This window comes from Mus caroli, unplaced genomic scaffold (assembly GCF_978045245.1).
Source record: "Mus caroli unplaced genomic scaffold, Mus_caroli_1 scaffold_11, whole genome shotgun sequence".
Classification (NCBI taxonomy): Eukaryota; Metazoa; Chordata; class Mammalia; order Rodentia; family Muridae; genus Mus; species Mus caroli.
The window spans coordinates 63,751,832-63,774,456 of NW_028227266.1; the positions used below are offsets into that span (position 1 = coordinate 63,751,832).

Consider the following 22,625-nt stretch of genomic DNA (forward strand, 5'->3'; position numbering starts at 1 on the left):
GGAGCGGAGCTCACGCCAATGTTCTTCTGTCTCAGTCCCCAGCGCAGCACCCCAGCTTGCCCTGTCCAGCCCCAACCCCTCGGACATCAGGGTGGCATGGCTGCCCCTGCCCTCCAGCCTGAGCAATGGACAGGTGCTGAAGTACAAGATAGAGTACGGTTTGGGGAAGGAAGGTGAGTGGGGCCGGGGAAGTACAGAGATGTCAGTGAGAATGTGGGTTCTCCCCTAGATGAGGGACGTTGTCAGTGGAAGTGGAGCCTAATTGGGGCATGGGATGAGAAAGCTCTGGAAAAGAGCATTGGGAGACTAGATAGCCCAATATGTAAAGTATGTGTGCAAGCCCAAAGGCCTGAGTTCAATCTCAGACTTCATGTTTAAAAAAAAAAAAAAAAAAGCCTGGCACAGTGGTAGGTGCCTGCTTGTAATCCCAGGGCAGGGGAGGTGGAGACAGGGGGACACCTTGAGCTCACTGGGCTAAACCAGTGAGTTCCAGACCAGCGAGAGTCCCTGTGCAGAAGAGAAGGTGGACAATACCAGAGAAATGACAACCTCTGTTGTCATCTGACCTCCACATGTGTGTGTACACACGTGTACCTGCACACAGGTGAACACTCACGCTCATGGACACACACGAACACAGGGTTTCGGGGCAGTCGAGGAAAAGGGAAGGCAAAGAGGGTCAGTAGCCTGCGCACAGAGAAGGAGGATAATCAATGGAACCTTGGACTCAGTTTCCTTTCTGTGAAGGGAGCAATTTACCTAGTGGATCCTTGGAACCCTTCTAGGTTTTTGTGTTTGGTTTTTTTTTAAGATGTATTTATTTATTTTATGTATATGGGTTCTCTATCTGCACGCCCACCTGTATGCCAGAAAAGGGAATCAGATCCCAGTACAGATGGTTGTGAGCCACAGTGTGGTTGCTGGGAATTGAACTCAGGACCTCTGGAAGAGCAGTCAGTGCTCCTAACAATTGAGCCATCTCTCCAGCCCCAGAAACCTTCTGGTTTACACACCAGAGAAGAGGTGGGAGGCTGCAGGAGTGCACATGAGACATGGGTTGCTCCTACTGGGGAGATGATGCTGGTCTGGGGGAGGTGATGTGGTTGGGAAAGGAATGGAGAGTGAGGAAAAGAAAAGTGGTGAGGGTCAGGGTAAAGCTAAAGAGAGAGGCAGGAAGCTGACGGGAGACAGCAGTCAGGGCTCCTGACACCAGGGACTGCTTAGTGTCCTTAGCCAGCCATCAAGCCTGTGCAAGAGGTGTGTACTGGCTGTTGCTGTTGGTTCACAGGGAGGAAAAGTGCATGCCTTGGTTTCTCCATGTGTAATGGAGGCCAATGGGCTTCAGCATCGATAGGTAGAAGCCCAGGGTCAACCTGGAGGCATGAAACCTACCTTCGTGCTGAGGGGTCAGTGCCCAGAGGACCCTGGGGACCTGAAATGGAAAAGTCAATGTGGTAAATTTAGAGATTGATGGTCCCCCAATGAAGGACACCCAGCAATCTATCCTTTTTGTCCCAGAAGATCAGGTTTTCTCCACCGAGGTGCCCGGAAATGAGACACAACTTACGTTAAACTCACTTCAGCCAAACAAAGTGTACCGAGTCCGGATTTCAGCTGGCACTGGGGCTGGCTATGGAGTCCCTTCTCAGTGGATGCAGCACAGGACACCTGGTGTGCACAACCAGAGCCATGGTATGGAGCTACACGGGCAGACTGGACAGTGGGGACAGGTGCTCTGTGGCCTTGGATATTGCCCCTGTTGTTGCCTGTTATTGCCCCCCCCCACACACACACACACATACTTGATGCACCCGGAAGGCCTGGGTGTAGGAGTGAAGGGCTGGGCTCAAATATCTCCTTGTTCACTCTGTGACTTTGACAAGCCACTGGCATCTCTAGAGCTTCGGTACTACCAAGGATGATAGCAGGACTAGTCATTGTAATTATACACAGAGTGGTCGGCATAGAACAGGCGCTCCTTGGGTTGAGACCACGGCTCTTTTGGCAGAGTGCTTGCCTAGCATGTACAAAGCACTAAATTCAATCCCCAGGACCACATAAACCCAGCATGCCTCTGATCCTGGCAGTTCAAGGTCTGCCTCACCTACCTAGTGAGTTGGGGACCAGCCTAGGAGGTATGAAACTCTGTATCAAAGAAAGGAAGGGACCCATTAAAAGATAGCTGGCTTTGCCAAGAGGCCCAAACAGTAGAGTGGTTAAATGGCTACAAAGTCTTCAGGCAGGTGCTAGTGGAGTCTCATGCCTTTAATCCCAGCACTCGAGAGGTAGAGGCAGGCAGATTTCTGAATTTGAAGACAGCCTGGTCTACACCAAGGTTACACAGAGAAACCCTGTCTCAAAAAACCAGAAAAGAAAAAAAAGACTACAAAGTCAGCTACCATATTAAGACATTAGACAAGCTATAGCTTTAAAAAAAAAAAAAGATGGATTATAGAATTATAAGAATGGGCTGGGCGTGGTGGCACACGCACGCCTTTGATCCCAGCACCCGGGAGGCAGAGGCAGGCAGATTTCTGAGTTCCAGGCCAGCCTGGTCTACAAAGTGAATTCCAGGACAGCCAGGGCTACACAGAGAAACCCTGTCTCGAAAAAAGAAAAAGAAAAAGAAGTAGAAATATACAAAGGTTGCCAAGATAGCCCAGCTAATAAAGGGGCTTGCTCCATTTTCTGGGGATCTGACTCCCAATGTCTCCCCAGAATTTATATGATGAGTGAATCTACAGCTTGCGGTCTCTGACCGCCACAAGCACGCACATAAATTAAATAAATACTTTAAAATTTTAAAAATACATATACAAAATGTTTGAAATGGGGTCTGACATACAGCCAACCCTCTACTCTTGGGCTCCGAGTGTTGCTCATCGTGTTGATGTTCCCAAATCTCCCACATGATCTCAGCAGACCCTTGACCATACTAACTCTTTCAAGAGACCCTGACCGCGGGCCTGCGCAGAAACCCCTCTGCTCCCTGACCGCGGGCCTGCGCAGAAACGCCCCCTGCTGTCTCGTGTGCGCACCCGGCAGACGCTCCTGCGCAGCTAACATGAAGAGCTCAAACCCACCGGGAGGTGGCAGAGTGGAGCAGTAGGGAAAGCCCAGGCACAGCTCTATGCTGTGCTCCGCCCCTGCCCTGCACCGGCTCACCTCCCTGACCACTTCACTCCTCATTCTCTTCCCTTTGTCCCCATCATCTTCCTCTGCCCCCCAGTTCCCTTTGCCCCTGCAGAATTGAAGGTGAGGGCAAAGATGGAGTCCCTGGTGGTGTCATGGCAGCCGCCCCCTCACCCCACCCAGATCTCTGGATACAAACTCTACTGGCGAGAGGTGGGAACAGAGGAGGAGGCAGATGGTGACCGCCCCCCAGGGGGTCGTGGAGATCAGGCTTGGGACGTCGGGCCCGTGCGGCTGAAGAAGAAAGTGAAGCAGTATGAACTGACCCAGTTAGGTGAGTAGGCTTGGGCTTGGGAGGGTCATGGGCAAGGTAAGCACACGAAGAGTGACGCTCAGGGCCTTTCCCCAGTCCCTGGCAGGCTGTACGAGGTGAAGCTCGTAGCTTTCAACAAACACGAGGACGGCTACGCTGCTGTGTGGAAGGGCAAGACAGAGAAGGCGCCCACACCAGGTGAGGGGGAGGCGGGAGAGGGTCTTGGAGCCTTCTTTTCCTTTTTCTTTATCAGCCAGCAAGCGGTGTGCATGCCACAGCCACCCGGCCCACCCTCCTGGGCAGAAATCCTCCTGCTGTAGACATGCCCCTCATTGTCAAGCTAAGCAGAGCAAACGGAAAGATTGGAAAGAGAAACTCCGTGTCCGATGCGTGATTCCTGGCTCAAGCGTTAACCTTTAAACAGCTTTTTAGATCACATCCACGTATACCACGTGGTCCATCAGATTATCCCATAATTTTTTTTTTTTAAGATTTACTTACTTATTTTATGAATATGAGTACACTGTAGTTGTCTTCAGACACACCAGAAGAGGGCACCAGATCCCATTACAGATGGTTGTGGCTTCTGGGAATTGAACTCCAGACCTCTAGAAAAGCAGTCACTGCTCTCAACCACTGAGCCATCTCTCCAGCCCCATCCCATAATTCTTAAGCAGGGGCAGGCACAACACAGTGGTTTGTCACCCTGACGACCCAGCCTGACAGTCAGAAGTCAAGAAACCTGGGTTCTAATTCCAGCTAGTTCAGTTTTTTTCATTGAGCAAATATTTTACCTAAGTATCTACCACATGCCAGCTCTGTTCTAGAAACTTAGTAATGAACAACATGAGCAAGGTATCTGCTCTCTTGGAGCTTATTTTATGCTTATCTAATAAACATTTGTCATCACCAAGTAGTATACACTGTCCCACAGTCCTGCCTGCTTTGTAAGCTTTAACTAACTCAGCCTCCTAAGAACGCTCATGAGGGGACAGTGACATGGTTCAGCAGGGAAGGTGATTGCTACAAGCCACATGACCTAAGCTTGGTTTCTGGCCCTCCCCCCCCAAATTGTCCTCTGCTCCCCCACATGCACACAGCAGCACGCTCCCTCCCTCCCGTCCACACAATAAATGTGTGACTGAGAAGATGCAGGAGTTAAGAATTTTAAATATTTTTTAAAGATGTATGTATTTATATGTGTGAGTACACTGTCACTGTTGCTGTCTTCAGACACAGCAGAAGAGGTCATCAGATCCCATTATAGATGATTGTGAGCCACCATGTGGTTGCTGGGAATTGAACTCAGGACCTCTGGAAGAGCAGTCAGTGCTTAACCGCTGAGCCATCTCTCCAGCCCCCAGAATTTTAAATATTTTAAAGAAGTAAATATAAAGAAAAGAAGAAAGATGTCAAGATGTAGGCACTGTTGTCAGATCCTTATAAGAATAGAAAATGATGGCACAGAGAGGTTAAACAACTTCTCTAAAGCCACACACATAGCTAGGAAGTGGCAGCAATGGAGCCTGGCTCCAGAGCCAGGGCATGCTTTCTCTGTCACATTCTCATCAGCCATGGGATGTGTCAAAGTCACTCTATGTGTGACCTAAGCAAAAAAAAAAAAAAAAAAAAATCACTTCCATTCTTGGGAGCCTCAGTTGCAGTAGGAATAATGTCACCCAACTCACAGGATCACAAGAGAGGCCTGGTGCCAGCTGTGGTATCACACAGCTGTAACCCCTGTGCTAAAGGACCAGAGGCACAAGGATGGAGAATTACAGGCTAGCCTAGGCTACTACATAATGAGATTCTGCCTCAAAAGTAAGAGGGGGAAAGGCCAAATGAAACCTACTGAGACCGTGTACGTCTGCCCACTCTCTCCACACTTGGGTTTCCCCCTCTAGACCTGCCTATCCAGAGGGGGCCACCGCTGCCTCCTGCCCATGTCCACGCAGAGTCAAACAGCTCCACTTCCATTTGGCTTCGGTGGAAGAAGCCAGACTTTACCACTGTCAAGATTGTTAACTACACTGTACGCTTCGGCCCCTGGGGGCTCAGGAATGCCTCCCTGGTCACCTACTATACCAGGTATCAGTGGGGGTGGGGGTGGGGTGGCTGGGGTGGTAGACTAGCGGGTTCAGCTGTGGTGAGGCCACACCCAGGATCTACACAGATGTCTTTTCCATGACTGCTGACCTGGGGGGTAATAATGAGGGATGGGATTCCCCCATTCCTCAATGGCAGAATGTGTTGTCAGCCTTTGGTGAGAGTAGATGCAAGACTAGAGGCTTCCATCCGTTGGCTGGCACCCTGCTGGCCCATCATTCGGAAGATAGCTTAAGGAGCTGCTGTTCTGATTGGGAAGATGCCCTGTGAAAGCCAACAGAGGGATAAACTAAGCTGAGGATAGATACTTCAGAAGCGCTTGGTCCCCCAGGTGCAGAATAACTTAGATTAATTCAGGAAGGCGCCCCAGAGGAGAGAAGGGTCTGCTTTGGAGATTAGACATGGAATAACATATGTCTGGCCTTTCTGTGGTTTGCCTGGCTGTGTGTGGGAGGGGAGGTTGTGGGCCCAACAAGCAGCTCCCTCCAGGGTGGGGCCTGGCTGGAGGCAGGGGCTTCTGTCTGGGGTTCTGCCTGGCTTGAGGCCTGTCTGAGGGCACTAGTCCTATCCCTTCTCCTGGAAGCTCTGGAGAAGACATTCTCATTGGCGGTCTGAAACCATTTACCAAGTACGAGTTTGCGGTACAGTCCCATGGAGTGGATATGGATGGGCCCTTTGGCTCCGTCGTAGAACGCTCCACCCTGCCTGATCGTGAGTATCCACTGCCCGCTCCCCACCTGTGCCACCATTTGCTGGGTCCAAGGAAGGAAGAAGAGAAGGCTGTGCCCTCATCCCCTAACCCTTAGTTGGGGCTGTGTCTCTGACTCTTCACCCCTTCCCCTGTGCTGCAGGGCCTTCAACACCTCCTTCTGACCTGCGCCTGAGCCCCCTGACACCATCCACTGTCCGGTTACACTGGTGTCCCCCCACGGAGCCCAATGGTGAGATTGTGGAGTATCTAATTCTCTACAGCAACAACCACACCCAGCCCGAACACCAGTGGACACTGCTCACCACAGAGGGTAAGGGCGCCCACCCCTGCCTCCTTGCCCTTTTGTTCCAAGGGTCTCTGGGATTGGAGGCTGAAGCTACTGTCTGGGTGCAAAGGTGATTTGCCCGTGGTGCTTTGGCCTCCTGCCACCCTGTCTCCTCCCACTTCCCACCACAGGAAACATCTTCAGTGCAGAGGTCCATGGCCTAGAGAGTGACACTCGGTATTTCTTCAAGATGGGAGCCCGCACAGAGGTGGGGCCTGGGCCCTTTTCCCGCTTGCAGGATGTGATTACTCTACAAGAGACATTCTCAGGTACCAGGCAGGAGGGAAAAGGCCCTTGGGACAACTGGAGGCCCCAAGACCCCTGGATTGGCTCCCAAGGCCCTGCCTCCTGGAAATTACATTTTCTTTACTTTGGAACCCTAAGGTGTGGGGGATGGAGAAGCAGTGACAGCTTGATAGAGGGACTGTCATAGCTTTGAGGGATCTTTTATTATTTTATTCTGTGTGCATGTGTGTATGTGTGTGTGTTTGGCACAGTGCATATGCGAAGGTCAGAGGACACCAGAGAGTTGGTTTTGTGGGGATCTTGCTTTGCCTGGAGGGTTGGGTGAGCTCCTGAGTTCTGTGAAGAAGTGGTCAGCAGGCTGGATAGACACTCACAGGACTCAATTAAGATACAAAATGAGGGCTGGTGAGATGGCTCAGTGGGTAAGAGCACCCGACTGCTCTTCCAAAGGTCCAGAGTTCAAATCCCAGCAACCACATGGTGGCTCACAACCATCCGTAATGAGATCTGGTGCCCTCTTCTGGAGCGTCTGAAGACAGCTACAGTGTACTTACATATAATAAATAAATAAATCTTAAAAAAAAAAAAAAAAAAAAGATACAAAATGAGATCCCAGGGCTCCTTATTGTAAATTATTGAAGATGTGAAGATGAGCCAGTGGGGCATTAGCCACACATAGGACTGAGGAGCATGAGGCCCTGAGTCCAAATGCACACACACACACACACACGCACACACACACACACACACACACACACACTGTAAAACTTGGCTGTGGCTGCTGTAATCCTTGCTGAGGACGCAGAGACAGGATATCTCTGGGGCTGAGAGGGATTGGGGAAGTCACATGATATAGACCTCTGATCTCCACACTACATATACATGCCCTTATGTGAACATATACAGACATGACACACACATGTGTGCACCTAGAGCCCACCTTGGTTATACATATATACACCATGAGAGCCCTTGTTGCCAGGAGGAAACCTACTTCACTGAAAAGCTGATTCTATAGAGTCCAGTTTTGTGAGGAGTGGCAGGTTCTGTACAGCAGGGAAGACCGTGGTGGACTCAGATGATGCCCAGTATGGCCGCCCCATGGCTCTCTCTATTCCAATCAGAAGGGAGTGAGCTTCCAAACCAGGTGTGGTGGTGCACACCTTTGATCTCCTCCCTGGTTTATAAGCACTGCTTCCTACTGACCTGGAATTACACTGTTCTCCCCCGCAGACTCCTTGGATGTGCACGCCGTCACGGGCATCATCGTGGGTGTCTGCCTGGGCCTTCTCTGCCTCCTGGCCTGCATGTGTGCTGGCCTACGACGAAGCTCCCACAGGTGAACCAGGGAACCACTGAGACCACTGAGTTACCAGGACGGGCTGCAGAGTGGACAAAGGAGGGTGTCCTTCCCTGCTGCCCCTGAAGCCCCAGTATAGATAGGGCTGTGGAGGTGGAGTGAAGTTCAGTGCTACATGTGCCCCCATGTGAGGCCCTGGGCGTCATCCTCAGTAGCACAAAACAAGTCGATAATTTATTTATTAGGATTCTGAGATGAAGGATTGAGGCGTTGTTCTCATGAGAATGTAGAATAAACTTAGGGAAGCCCCAGGACTCCCCACCTCAGTAACAGCGGGCTGAGCTACCTGTGGGCTTCCCTCATGGCTTGGATGGAAAAGGTCCATCTCGCCATACAAGGAAGGGTGCCATCTGAGGGGTCGGGCCGAGTGGACTTGTATTCCTTCCTTTCTGGTTGATTGCATCACACCAGGAAATCAAATCCACTCTTGTCTGACCCATACCTTTGTTCTGTTGATCACAGGGAAGCCCTCCCCGGATTGTCCTCCTCAGGCACCCCAGGAAACCCAGCACTCTACACAAGAGCTCGGCTCGGGCCCCCCAGTGTCCCTGCTGCCCATGAGTTGGAGTCCCTCGTGCATCCCCGTCCCCAGGATTGGTCCCCACCACCCTCAGATGTGGAAGACAAGGCTGAAGTACACAGCCTTATGGGTGGCAGTGTTTCAGATTGCCGGGGCCACTCCAAGAGAAAGGTGACACTGGAGTCTCTTCAGGTCAGGGACTCACACGAACCCATTCCCAAATCAGACACCAGGGGGCACCAGAGCACAATTTCTGACGGTGAGATGCACACACACACACACACACACACACACACACACACACACAGAGGCACTGAGCCATACAGAGAAAGCCTGTCCATATAACCTGGCAGGATCCCAGAGCTGTGTTTGCGAGAGCACCCATACCTCTCTTCACTTACCGAATATGGAGAAAAGAGGCTGGTCGCTTTTGCTGTGGCCAAGTAGGGCTGGCCCCAGGATAAGGTGAAACCCCATATACCAGGTGCTCCGAGGGCACACCCTGACCAAGTGGACAGTCAGTCTTCCCATCTCTCCACTTTCCTCTGCAATAAGAAACAGTCCAGCAAGCTTGGGAGCTTCAGATTTTGCACATCAACTGTTGTTAGGCTTATGGGTCCGCCCTTCCCATTCTCCCTACCTCAGTTCTCACCTCTGCCCCGGGGTGGGGCTTTAGTGTGGAGTTTAGTGTTATCTGGAGATAACAGGGGTCCACATGTCTGGACCCTGCATGCCCATACTGTCTTCTTCCTTCTCTGCAGATCTCCTGGGCTCAGGCAGGGGGACCAAACTGGGCAGGCTCCTGGGCAGGCTGTGAGCTGCCCCAGGGTAGTGGTCCAAGGCCGGCTCTGACCCGTGCTCTGCTGCCTCCAGCGGGAACCGGGCAGACACTGCTGCTGCAAGCCCTGGTGTATGACGCCATAAAGGTTGGTTGGTGCTGTTTGAGAGGAAGGGAGAGGCAGGATGGAGAGGCAGGAGGGAAAGGCCCCCATGCACTTCCAGGGACAGAAGTGTATTTGAAAGACCTTGTAGCTTCCAAAGGGGAGTGGGTGACAGGAAGCCAGTGTGGAGCACTCCCTCTTTACCTGGTCCTAAGTGACTCACAGTAGACTTACAGAGTATCTGAAGGTGGCCTTAGCCCCTCAGATATGGCCAACGCCTCCTGCTCTTCGTGGAGGTTCTGGGTCTAGTACTTTCTGGTAGCCTGAGTGAGGGCAAACGTGTAACATTCTGCATTTCTCGTCTCTGCCGGAGCCTGAGCATTGCCTCTTCTCGGGTGGAACAGTGCTTGTATCATCTAATGGGGAGTCAGCCTCTCCCCCCGTCCCCCAATATGTTGGTCATTTTTCTGAAGACCATTCTCAGTGGTGCTCACCTAGCCTTTCGTTCTCCACTCTGCCAGAGCAACGGGAGAAAGAAGCCGTCCCCAGCCTGCAGGAATCAGGTGGAAGCTGAGGTCATTGTCCACTCTGACTTCGGTGCATCCAAAGGATGTCCTGACCTCCACCTCCAAGACCTGGAGCCGGAGGAACCACTGCCTGCAGAGACTCTGCCTTCCACCTCTGGAGCTGTGGATCTGTCTCAAGGAGCAGACTGGTTGGGCAGGGAGCTGGGAGGGTGCCAACCAGCAACCAGTGGGCCAGAGAGGCTCACCTGCTTGCCAGAAGCAGCCAGTGCCTCCTGCTCCTGCTCAGACCTCCAGCCCAGCACTGCTATAGAGGAGGCCCCTGGGAAAAGCTGCCAGCCCAAAGCCCTGTGTCCTCTAACAGTCAGCCCAAGCCTTCCCAGGGCCCCTGTCTCCTCTGCTCAGGTCCCCTGAGCAGAAGGCAGATATGGCTCAGGGACATGCCATGCATGGCTACACATGTGTGTACTAGAGATATCCACAAGTCCTTGGAGCCTCTTAGGATCCTTTGGCTGGGGTGGGGGAGAACTTTACTCTCCCCCATATTCTGCATCACATACAGGAGGGACTTGAGACACAGCTCCGTGTGATGGACATGTGTGTGTGTGTGTGTGTGTATGTGTGTGTGTGTGTGTGTGTGTGTGTGTGTGTGTGTGTGTGCTGGTTGAGCTAGGAAACCTCTCCCTATGTAGCAGTCACTGTGGCCTAATTGACCCTCTGTGGCAGGATGGTATAACAGTGATCAGTGCCAGCTCTTTGAGCTTTTAGCCTTGTCACCTAGCCTTTTATTACACTCTGAGAGTGTCTCCAGTGCTGTGTCTACAAAGACAGCGCCAGCCCCTCTTCTGTCAGCTGTGCTGAGCGGGGAGTGCCAGTCAACTCCATGGGCCTACGACACCGCAGCCTACCACAGCATGGCTCTCATCCCCCTGGCCTCCTAAAGGTCCAGATGGCTGGGTGAACCCAGCTCAGCTCCCCTCTCCTTTGAGCATCTCTGTACCTAATTTTGTAAACTGGGAAGTGCCTGGTTTGGGAAATCTTCTTTCGCCCCCTGTCCCTCTCTGCCCCTTCCTTCATTTGTTCTGGTGATCTGTCTCATGTCATCTTGCTCGCTTATCCTGGGGCCCTTCTCTTTCCCATGATGCCCCTGATTTCCTCACTGCTGTTTTCATTTCTGTCTGCCACGCTTGTCTTTCTGTCGTGTGTTTCTCGTCCCTGAGTTCAACCTATGCACCCTTTCCTAACAACATGACTACCTCATGTCTGCTTCAGACCATAGTGTGACCCCTGGGTTCCCACAGCTCCCCTGCCAACCGCCTTCCTGGGCAGATGACCCACTCCAAGTAGATCTGGAAAAGACCGTGTGGCTTGCCTGGCTGCCCTCCCCTTGGTATTGAGATGAGAAGGTTTTCTATGGAAGAGATGAGTCCAGGCTGCACGGGGGACCCCCAAGAAGGGATAGGGAGTGAAACCAAGAGGCTGAAAAAGAAATGGCTGCCACCCATCTGCACACAGAGATGGGTGTGTGCTTTTGAAGTGCAGTCCTGGCTGAAACTGAAGGGGTGAGGAGAGGGGAGCTACTGGGGCTGCCATGGCTCAGTTCCCTGACCCTGGAGCCCTGAACCTGGATTCAGAGTAGCAAAGAGTTTCCTCCAAGATGCTGTAAGGGAAGTCTTTGCATAGGAAAAGGGCGGCTGGCTCATTTTATTTTATCTTTCTTTACACTGAATCCCAAAATCATCTTACCACGAAGGGCCAAGCCTGACTGGTATTTCCTGAGTCACAAAAGCCATGCCATCTCTCTGGTTTCTCACCTCAGCCATGTCCCAGAATTGTCAGATCCAGCGGCATCTGTGCTCTTGCTGCACACCTTTCTGTTTTAACTGGCTGGCACATCAAGCGTTAACTCTGGCTTCTGGGCCAAATTAGAAATAACCAGTCTATTTTCCCTTTATTTTATTTTATTTTATTTTATTTTATTTTATTTTATGTCTTTCAGTGGAGTTGCAGCTTCTGAAAGCGTCTGTGTTTATTAGCCTCGTGTGTCACTCATGCCTGACCCCACCCACATTTCCTTCTCCTCCCCTCTTCAGCCAGCCTATGATAACACTAAAGATTATTAATGCTGGCTTCGTATCTCATTAAAGACAGGATTGTCACTTGAACGACTTCTATAGCATTCAAAGTGGCCACGGCCAACACCACCGTATGTTTCTTCATTGCTCTGAAGGTCAAGAGCCTCATTTTGTTTTCCTGGTTAGATTTTTCCCCCCTTGCCTTGAATGAAATAACCGTTTTAACAGTAGGCTCTTAGCATCACACCACATAGTCATTCCTCATGTTCTTGTTTAACAAGCACTGAGGTTCTGGTTTAAATTAAATAGCTGCAAATGAGACAATTTATAACCCATTAGGCTGGGTGGAAAATTGTTTCTCAAAAGCAAATAAGTAATAAATCTGGTATCTGCCTATAACTCACAGTTGATAAGAAAGTAGCCAGAACTCACTAGCATTATATATGATTTGGGTTCTGAGTAACTGGGGAGTGTTAGCTTTGTGACTTTGTAGCAGCAGGTCTTATTAGGAAAGTCTGTTGGCCTTTTACAGGGCATTAGTCCCTTTGTCGTTTGCCATGGATGCCTTAAGTTCTTTGGAGTCTCATTTAAAAATTTCTTTTCTCGAAGCATGACAAGTGTATGCGATACTTACATGCTCACTCGTTTACCTGTGCTTAGTTTGTGCTGGGTTATTTAATTGCACTTTCCAGCATCATGCTTCCTCCTTACAAATATGATATTCTTTATTGTTACACTAAGGTGTTGATCATGTATCTGTCCCTGTAAAGAATTAATAAACTATTTTCCAGACATGTTGCTCTCTCTCTCTCTTTTTTAAAGATTTATTTTCTATGTGCAAATACACTGTAGCTGTCTTCAGACACACCAGAAGAGGGCATCCAATCTCATTACGGATGTTTGTGAGCCACCATGTGGTTGCTGGGATTTGAACTCAGGACCTTCGGAAGAGCAGTCAGTGCTCTTAACCTGCTGAGCCATCTCTCCAGGCCCGACATGTTGCTCTTTTAACTTTAAAGAATTTTGCATGTTGGTTTACACAGAGGTCAGAGCACTTCAGATCCCCTGGGACTGGATTTTAGTGAGCCATCCAGTAGTGGCACTGAGAGCCAAATCAGGGTCCTCTACAAGAGTGATAAGCCATCCCTAAGCCTCAAGATATGTTCTTTCTGGAACCAACTGACTATAGAGTTTTCTCAGTTTTCCTGGCCCAGGATAGGAAACAGTAAATTTTGAGAGTAGAAAGAAGATGGGTCCAAGAAAAAAAACCTAAAGCTTCAGCCAGGTATGGTGGTGCTTGTCTTTAATCCCAGCACTTGGGAGGCAGAGGCAGGCGGATTTCTGAGTTCGAGACCAGCCTGGTCCACAGAGTGAGTTCCAGGACAGCCAGGGCTACATAGAGAAACCCTGTCTTGAAAAACCCAAAAAAAAGGGACTGCAAATGTCATTGTGCAGTTGAATACTTACCTAGCATGTGTAATGAGTGTTTGCCTGCACATACACAGGCACACCACATGCATGCCTCTTAAGTTGGAGGAGTGTACCAGATCCCTGCCAACCCTTTGAAATTGTGACATGCATTGTGGTCCACCGATGTGTTGAGCTGCATCATAGCTGACCTGGGATGACCCGTCAGGTTCACCCTGCATGCTCTTCTTCACAAACACCCTCAGGTGTGTACACAGTCTCAGAACTCTCCATGCTCAGACTCGTACTCCACACATCTCAGGTTCACAGCTGACAGCTGCCCTCTGCTGAGATCTTTAAGGAGCCCAGAAAGTGCCTTTTCATTGGAAGGAATCATAGGCCAGCAGAGGCTGTCATGCCCAAGACCACCCCCAAAGTGGCTGGTGGGCCAGGCTCAGAGTTAATTGACAGATCATACAGAGAGATACTGCACATTTTGCATGCAGCAGAATAGCCATTATTTGCATATCACTCTCAGACCACGGGTTGTGATAAAGAAGAATTAAACACTTGTCAAGATGAATTTAAAATGACAGCAATTCAGGACACCAATTTGACCTCTCTGGAGTCCAGAACATGTCAATAAGGGGTGGCTGATAATTCAAGGCCTGCAGGAGGGCATTCCAGGACTTTAGGCCGCAAGGAGGCCCCTTCTTCAGTCCCACCTTCCCTGTTGTCTGTAGAGGCCTCACTCCGGCCCTTCCTCAATGAATCCTTTTGTGGCAATGGCAGACTGGGGTCTCTGCTCTGCTCACAGGATTGCAGGCTATCTTCTCAGGCTCATATGAATGCAGATCTGCCCATGGACAAACATCTAATTTCTAGAGGCCTAAAGGTTTTCTGTTTTGTTATTTATTTATTTATCTATTTATTTACTTATTTGGGGGTGAGGCTTCAAGACGGTGTTTCTCTGTGCAGCCCTAGTTGTCCTGGAACTAGCTCTATAGACCAGGCTGGCCTCATATTCACAGTGATCCTCTGCCTCTGCCTCCTGAGTGCTGGGATTAAAGGTGTATGCCACCTCTGCTTGGCTTTTTGTTTTGTTTTGGTTGTGTTGTTTTAGACAGGGTCTCACTATGTAGCCTTGGCTGCCCTAAAACTCTCTATGTAGATCAGGATGGCCTTGAGCTCACAGAGATCCACCCGCCTCTGCTTCCTAAGTGCTGGGATTAAAGATGTGTGCCATTATCCTGAACTCCTCTGAAAGTTTTTAAAATTAGATTTAAATTAGAGAATTGCAGGACATTTTATCTATTTACTCTGTGTGAGTGTGTGTGTGTGCGTGTGTGTGTGTGTGTGTGTGTGTGTGTTTGTACATGTGCCATGGAGCAAGTGTGGCTCGCTGTCAGAGAATAATTTCCTATGGGTGTCATTTTCTTTTTCAACCATGTAGGCTCCAGGGATGCTGGTGAGTCAGGCTTGCCTGCAGGTTTCTTTCCCTGCTGAACCAAGCTTTCTTTACTTACCTGTATGAAAGCATGGTGGCAAATACTTTTACTCCCCGAACTTGGAAGGTGGAGGCAGGAGGATTAAACATTCCAAGATCACCCTCTACTACAAAGTGGATTCAAGGCCACGCTGGGCTAGGAGAGGTGAGAAGCCATTACACTCTTGCCTCCAAATCCTGCCAGAGACAGACACTGCTACCAGGATAAAGTGGGTGCTCTGTAATTTTGATGGACTCCCCCATCAAGTTGGACCCCAACACATGGCTGCATACAGTAGTAAAAAGGCAAGACTCAGCATCAACTTGGGCAGCACATATATGTCTCTCTGAAGAGCTGTCTTCTCATATGTAAGACATCAGATACTATGGCAAAGAGAAGTTGCTGGCGACTGTACCTTCCAGTGTGCTGACCTAGCTACAGGTCGTTTACCTGGACCCTTGCTCTTAAAGATCCTCAAAGTTGAGGGAAGATAGTGTTGTCTTCAGGTTTCAGACCAACTCGGTGAGAATGAGTGGGCTGGACAGCAGGCAGAACTGGGAGGGGTCTCGGGTTTCTATGGGGCTCTTATTGTCATGTTAGGGGTGCTCGTCCCAGATCACCTACGGGAGTGCCCTAACTTAGTCTTGAGAAGCCAGTCTTGAAGCTACACGACTCATCCCTTGAATAGGACAAGGAACCTAGAGGATACCGAATGTCTAACAACTTTGAGCAGTTTTAAGGGAATTGTCTTTAAAAACACAGAGTTGGGTATAGTGGAAGAGACACCGCTGAGAAAGTGGGGGGACGCAAACCCCTCAGTTTTGCGTGTTTTTCCGCAGCTGGGACCCTCTCTCACAGTCTTCACTTTCCCAGATCCTCAAGTCCGGACGGACCACGAGGAGCGGATACCTTACTGCTGTCCGGGTTGGCGCGGCAGCTCCCGCTGCAGTTCAAAGCGCAGGGGGCGCGTCCGCTGCGCAGCCGGGAATGTCCGGCCGCTTAAAGCGCTCGCCGGCTCTTTTGTTCCCCAGACCCGGCCTCCAGGGAGAGGGGGCTGGGGGAGGGGAGGAGAGGGGGGCGGCGGGCAGAGGAGGAGGGCGGTGCGGGCGCGGGCGGAGTGCGGAGCGCGCACCCCGGGCGCGGCTGACAGATCGCCGCGGTGGGTGCAAGATGGCGCAAGCGGCGCTCTCCGTGATACCCGATCCCCGCTAAGGCCGGCATGCGGCCCCAGCCTCCCGCCGCCCGGGCTCGGCCCCGGCCCGAGCCCCGGCCCCGGCTCCGGCGCCGGCCCCGCGGGACGCTGTGAGCCCATGAGACCCCCCCACCCCCCCCACCCCCTGAGCAGCGCCGTGCGTCGCCGAGCCCAGCGGACCGAGAGACCGATGGCTGAGCCGCGCACCGCGTCCCCGCGCCGCCTGCCCGCGCTGCGCCGGCCCCAGTTTCTGCCGCCGTTGCTGCCGCCGCCGCCGCCGCTGCTGTTGCTGCTGCTGCTGTTGCCGCTGCCTGCGCCAAGCCTGGGTGAGCCTCAGGACCCAGGCGAGAGGGGCGGACCCCGGGACACTGCGGGAACCTGCGCTAGGAGCGCGTGCTGGAGGAACCTGGCGGACAGCGCGCTGCGGGCACGGGGAAACCCACTCCGGCAGGGCTGCCGGTAGTTTGAAGGACTGCAGGGGTTCAGCGGGAGAACCCCGGGAGAGGGCCGGGGCTCGGTTCTCTACGCCTTCGGTGCTCAGGATAGGTTCAGGGCAGGACCCCGATTCTGGGCAGAGGAGCTGGGAGCGGAGCAAAGCAAAGCGGGAGTTGGGAAGGCAGGCTGGCAGTGCGGAGTGGAGGAAACATGCCCGAGGAGAAAGAGCGGAGGAGTCCCAACCAAGGAAGGCGAGCCCGGGTGCACAGAGCTCGGCTGGGGACCCTGAGTAGCCCGAGGCGAACGAAGCCGGAAGCGGCAGATCAGGGTCGGAGTCCCGGACTCTACTGCACTGGGCTGAGAAGGCATCCCCCAGGGTTTAGAACTGAGACTGGGTTCGGGGGTATCCGACGAACAGGAAGGAAAGATTCCTGGTGGACCGAGTGGGCCATCCTGCCAAGGGCTGGGAGAGCTGGAGGAAAGGGTCGCCCACCGCAAGCGCCTGCCAGCGGTGCTGCCCAGGGCCCCGCCCTTCCCCGAGGGAGCTCTCTAGGAGTCCGGGCCCTGGGTTCTCCGGGCCACCCGTCGTTTCCTCCCGGGCTGTAAAAGATTCATCTCAGCAAAGAAGGATGTGGATCTAAGCCCTCCTCTGTCTCAAGTCCTTCGCAGACACACATTTGGATTATTCTTTCCTTCCCTTCCTTCCTAAAAAGCAAAATATTGCATCTGCACCCGAGAGAAACTTTATCCCCGATAGCTACAGCGGGGTTGGATTGGGGGAAGAGGAGCCTCAGACTTAGGATATGTGGAGGATGTAAAGGATTTGAACGACTGTGAGCCTCAAGTGTCTTAAACTGTCCTTATCCTACAGAGGAGGCAATGCCGAGACCCTCCACCCCACTAGGTCTCACCCAGCCGGGAGGGGCTTGAGTCTGCGAGGGAGGAGCCGGGTCCAGGGTCACTAGTTCCCTGGAAATGTGTGGTGGGAGCTCGGTGCCCGCCCCTTTAGACCAAGAGGGCTTGTTTCTCTTGGAGTGAAGGCATAACTGATCTGGTAAAGTACTTGCTGGAGAGACTTGCTGTCACCTCTGGGATATGAGAGCCTATTCCTTCTGCCTGGGCTCTGATTCACTCATCCCTCCCACACCTCCCGCTCTTTTTTATCCTGAGGTTATCCGGGAGTGAAGATTCTAGGTACACAAGTGTTTTCTGCTAAATTTGGGAAATATAAGTTGATGTTTACCATTCCCCAACTCTCCTTATAACAAAGGCCAAAGAAACAACACCCAGAGCATGGGATAAGGAGGACAGGCCATACACAGCCTGTACCCTGAATACTGAGTCTCCCTACCAGGCACTGGACCAAGTCTCTGAGATTTTTACCAGGAAATAGAAACCTGATTTATTTCTATTTCATTCTGCTTTTTAGGGGGTTTTTTTGGAGACAGAGTTTCTTTGTGTATCACTGGCTGCCCTGGAATTTCCTCTGTAGATCAGACTGGCTTGGGACTCAGAGATTCACCTGACTCTGCCTCCTGAGTGCTGGGATTAAAGGTGCATGGCCCACACAAGGCTTAATTGTTATTGTTTTTTTTAATCACAGTGAGGGGACATGTTGTCTCCCTTGTATGTGAAAAGCCAAAATGCCTCTCACTTTAATTCTTGGTCCTCACACCTCCATCCCACCAGTGCTGGAATTACAGGGAACCATGCTGGGTTTCAGTGCTGGGGAAGGAAACCAGGATTTTATGCAAACATTCTACCAAATGAGCTACATCTCAGCCCTTTGCACTGCTTTAGGGATTTTAATTTTCTGCAGTGCTCTCTTGTTAATCATGTCAAACAACCATGCGACACAAGCCACATTGCTGTTCCTTGATTTAAATAGTTGATGAGGAGAAGCTGGGATCTCACTGAATTTTTAAGATTCCATCCTGAACGTCTGTGAGGCTTCAGTGCCCGTGCAGGGTGACAAAAGCGGAGGCAGTGTTGAGCTCAGTCTTGCCTTTGAGACTCTGATTTTTCTAAAAATCTTAAGTTCATTTTACGTGCAAGGGTGCTTTTCTTCCCTACACATCTGTGCTTCTCCACACCTGGCTTCCACGGAGGCCAATAGAGGGCATGAGATCCTCAAGACTGGGTACAGATGGTTGCTGTGTTCCCCATGTGGGTGCTGGAAATTGAACCTGAGTCCTCTGGAAGAGCTGCCAGTGTTTTTAACCACTGAGCCATCTCTCCAACCCTCCAAGACTCAGATTTGCAAAGACCAATTGTGAGGTCCTGGGCATGTCACCTAACATTTCCAGGTTTCGGTTTTCTTATTTGTGAAAGAGCGAGTGGTATAAATGGTATTCTCTCTTCTACAGTGGTTGAATTTAAGTAAAACACTGCACGGGGTGGCATTTGTAATACATAAAGTTTGTGTGTACATTAGGGACTCCTATTTTGCTGACAGATACACTACAGGCATGCAGTGGGTACGTGGGACTATGGAAATGGACATCTCTGTGTATGGAATTCTTCCTGGCTGTATGTACACTTCATGCTCACATCTCCTTTCCTTCCATTTCCCCTTCCCTAATTCAGGTCTGGGCCATTCTGCTGAACTGGCATTTTCTATGGAGCCAAATGATGATATTGCCAACCCTGGGCAGCCCATAGTGCTGGGCTGCAAAGTGGAGGGCACCCCTCCAGTGCAAGTCTCCTGGAGGAAGAATGGAGCAGAGCTACCAGAGGGCACCCACACCACCTTGCTGGCCAATGGCTCCTTGCTGATCCACCACTTCAGGCTGGAGCAAGGAGGTAGCCCTTCAGATGAGGGTGATTATGAATGTGTGGCTCAGAACCGCTTTGGGCTGCTGGTCAGTCGGAAGGCTCGTATCCAGGCTGCAAGTAAGTACGTGTCCCTTTTGTCCCTTGTATAAACCAGACTGGTGACCAGGGTCAGTCTATATCACGAGGGCACGGGAAGAGGCTTATATTTTGTAAAGCTCAAAAGAACATACTTTCTAGTTTGGCTCAGTTGACAGGTGGCACAGTGGGGACTTTAGATGGCACAGTTATGTCATGTGCTGTTTTTCGTGACTGGAATGTAAACTGACAAGAATGAAGCCAAAGCCTCACAGGCTGGAGGCAGGGCCTCATCCATGCCTTCCTTTGGCATATGAAGGTTTTCACATGTATGTCACACAAGAGCATCCTGGTCCATTAAATATGGTTCTAGTGTTTGAAAATAGAAACATTTGCCTTATTCTGTGGGGGCACTTAGATTTTTGGGGGGGGTGTTCGAGACAGGGTTTCTCTGTATAGTCCTGGCTGTCCTGGAACTCAGTTTTTAGACCAGGCTAGCCTCAAACTCAGAAATCCTCCTGCCTATGCCTCCTGAGTGCTGGGACTAAAGGCGTGCGCCACCACTCCCAGCTCTGGCACTTAGATTTTTGAAGGGACATTTTGGTAACATGAAAATTTTAGTTATAGGTTAACTTTGAAACACTCCCAATAGGATAAGACTTCACTATGCCAGTAATGAGTCTCAAACTGGTCAAAATTTTTCTTTAAAAGCAAAACAACAAAAACATAGGTGCTGGGGAAAGAACCTAGTTAGCCAAGTCATTGCTGCACAGGCTTGAGGACCTGGGTCTGATCCCTAGAATCCTATAAAAAGCCGGGTGTGGTAGCAGCAGCCTAAATCCCAGTGCTGGGGAACTGGAGACAGGAGGATTCAAATAAATAAATAAATAAATAAATGGAGGGAGGAAGGGAGGGAGGGAGGGAGGGAGGGAGGGAGGGAGGAAGGAAGGAAGGAAGGAAGGAAGGAAGGAAGGAAGGAAGGAAGGAAGGAAGGAAAGAAAGACACTGTCCTTGAAAAACAGCAAAAGTTGAGGCCAGTGAACAGTGGTCTCCATCCTAGATCTCTGTATTTCAGGGAGGCAGCTGTTCCTTAGAAAGCCGCTTTGGCTTTGGTAATAATGCTCGCCCACATTTATTTAGTACTTGCTGGGTGCTCGGAATGCTTTATGTGACTTACCTCATTGACTCTTCAGAATGACTGAGGGAGACATGTGGTAAAAACCCCCTTTTAGAGATGAGAATTCTGGGCCTGGGGAGGGTGGGATTCTGTGCTGACATGCTAGGAGTCAGAAGAGCCAGCCTGCAGCCTGGGCAACCTGAACTCTGTGCCCTCCCGCTTACCTCCTATGGCGCGCTGCCTCCTTCCCTCTGAACGCTGACAAGTCCCTTCCTGGCTCAGAGGACATTCGCACTGTTACTTTGAACAGGCTGGTGAGTGATGAATTGTTCCAGGCAGGAGCCCTCTTGCTGGGCTGAGGATGCCCGCTTTGTTCTGAGGAAGACTGATCCAGGCCCCCATATGGAGTTTGCTGGGAAGCAGCCCTGGACTTAGAGATGGGAATCACTTCTGGCTCAGCCACCCCTGGCGCTGGCCCTCTACACCAGGCAAGGGAGACCCATACAGCCTCTGAGCAGATGGCAGGGTGTGTGAGCGGGAACCAGAGGAAGACCTGGAGTCTGGCGATGGGAGGGATGAGACTTCCCAGGAAAAAGCTGCCCTGTTTCATTCGTTCATTCATTCATTCACTCATTCATTCATTTTGTGGGTAGCGTGAACTTTATTGATGGTATCCAAGAAAATAAGCCCCCTCCCCCGCAAGATTCTTCTGTGGGTCTGGAATGGAAACTTTGAAGGGAGATGCTCAGTTTTGAGGAGGGATGAGTTCTGACAGGGAGTCCTTAGCACCCAAGGGCCTCTCTCTCTGTTCTTATAGGGGTGTGTAGTCTCAGGCTTCTTATTTCTTGGAAGCCACGTGTAGGCCACAAGGTCCACTACTCCGTTGCTGTAGCCATATCTATTTTCATACCAGAAAATGAGATTACAAAGTTGTCATTGAGAACAATGCATCAAAGGTGGAAGGGTGGGTATCTCTGTTAAAGACTTAGGGGATAAGCTGGCATCTGGCGTAGTAGTCCAGGATGTCCTTTGGGTCCAGATGCCTGCTTCATCACCTTCTTTTTTTTTTAAAGATGTATTTATTTATTTTATCATATGAATATATTGTAGCTGTCTTCAGACACACCAGAAGAGGGCACCAGATCCCATTACAGATTGTGAGCCACCATGTAGTTGCTGGGAATTGAACTCAGGACCTCTGGAAGAGCAGTCAAGTACTCTTAACCGCTGAGCCATATCTCTCCAGCCCCCTTTACCACCTTGATGTTATCATACTTGGCAGCTTTCTCCATGCGGCATGTCAGATCCACAACAGACACACTGGGGGTAGAAACCTAGAAAGACATGCCAATGAGCTTCTCATTCAGCTCTGAGATAGCCTTGCCCACAGCCCTGGCAGTACTGGTGGGTGCAGGGGTGATGTTCTGGGTAGCCCCCTAGACAGCGTGCCACAGCTTCCCAGAGTGGCCATCCACAGTCTTCTGGGTGGCAGTGAGGACATGGAAGGTCATGAGTCCTTCCACAATGCTATGGCCCATTTTAGTGCAGAAAGGTAGAGGCTGTTGGGTCTTTGCATCACCACAAAGGATCCTGGGAGGTAAAGGCTCAGAGGTAGATGTGGTTTTTCTTCTTTTTTATGCTGGGAATCAAACACAGGGATTTAAACATACTCAGTTAGCAACCTACCTCTCAGCCTCATTGTATGTGTGTGATATGTGTACATGTTCATGTATGTACACATATGAGGGGACATGAACGTATGTGTGGAGGGCAGAAGTTGATGTCGTGTCCTCCTCAATCACTATCAACCTTCTTTTATTTCTTTTTTTGTTTGTTTGTTTGGTTTGGTTTGGTTTTTCGAGACAGGGTTTCTCTGTGTAGCCCTGGCTGTCCTGGAACTCACTCTGTAGACCAGGCTGGCCTTGAACTCACTTGGGTTTTTT

General features: G+C 50.8%; 2 protein-coding genes across 6 annotated transcripts in view; both read left to right on the forward strand.

The window, feature by feature from the left end:
- Igdcc4 (immunoglobulin superfamily DCC subclass member 4) overlaps positions 1 to 12,979 on the forward strand; it is a 37,078-nt gene extending 24,099 nt beyond the window's left edge. The window contains exons 9-20 of one of the 4 annotated variants that reach the window (XM_029482077.2): positions 36 to 173; positions 1,519 to 1,692; positions 3,230 to 3,466; positions 3,542 to 3,643; positions 5,350 to 5,533; positions 6,135 to 6,262; positions 6,403 to 6,573; positions 6,720 to 6,857; positions 8,068 to 8,173; positions 8,657 to 8,906; positions 9,476 to 9,640; positions 10,117 to 12,979. In XM_029482077.2, the coding sequence (XP_029337937.1) occupies positions 36 to 173; positions 1,519 to 1,692; positions 3,230 to 3,466; positions 3,542 to 3,643; positions 5,350 to 5,533; positions 6,135 to 6,262; positions 6,403 to 6,573; positions 6,720 to 6,857; positions 8,068 to 8,173; positions 8,657 to 8,906; positions 9,476 to 9,640; positions 10,117 to 10,533 (2,210 nt within the window). In that variant the 3' untranslated portion in view covers positions 10,534 to 12,979. The remainder of the gene's footprint in view (positions 1 to 35; positions 174 to 1,518; positions 1,693 to 3,229; positions 3,467 to 3,541; positions 3,644 to 5,349; positions 5,534 to 6,134; positions 6,263 to 6,402; positions 6,574 to 6,719; positions 6,858 to 8,067; positions 8,174 to 8,656; positions 8,907 to 9,475; positions 9,641 to 10,116) is intronic. The other 3 variants (XM_021172526.3, XM_029482078.2, XM_021172527.3) reach the window with 3 other exon arrangements.
- Positions 12,980 to 16,449: 3,470 nt separating this feature from the next.
- The window catches only part of Igdcc3 (immunoglobulin superfamily DCC subclass member 3), a 46,312-nt gene continuing 40,136 nt past the window's right edge, over positions 16,450 to 22,625 (forward strand). For both annotated transcript variants that reach the window (XM_021172984.3, XM_021172985.3), the window contains exons 1-2: positions 16,450 to 16,606; positions 19,302 to 19,607. In XM_021172984.3, the coding sequence (XP_021028643.2) occupies positions 16,471 to 16,606; positions 19,302 to 19,607 (442 nt within the window). In that variant the 5' untranslated portion in view covers positions 16,450 to 16,470. The remainder of the gene's footprint in view (positions 16,607 to 19,301; positions 19,608 to 22,625) is intronic.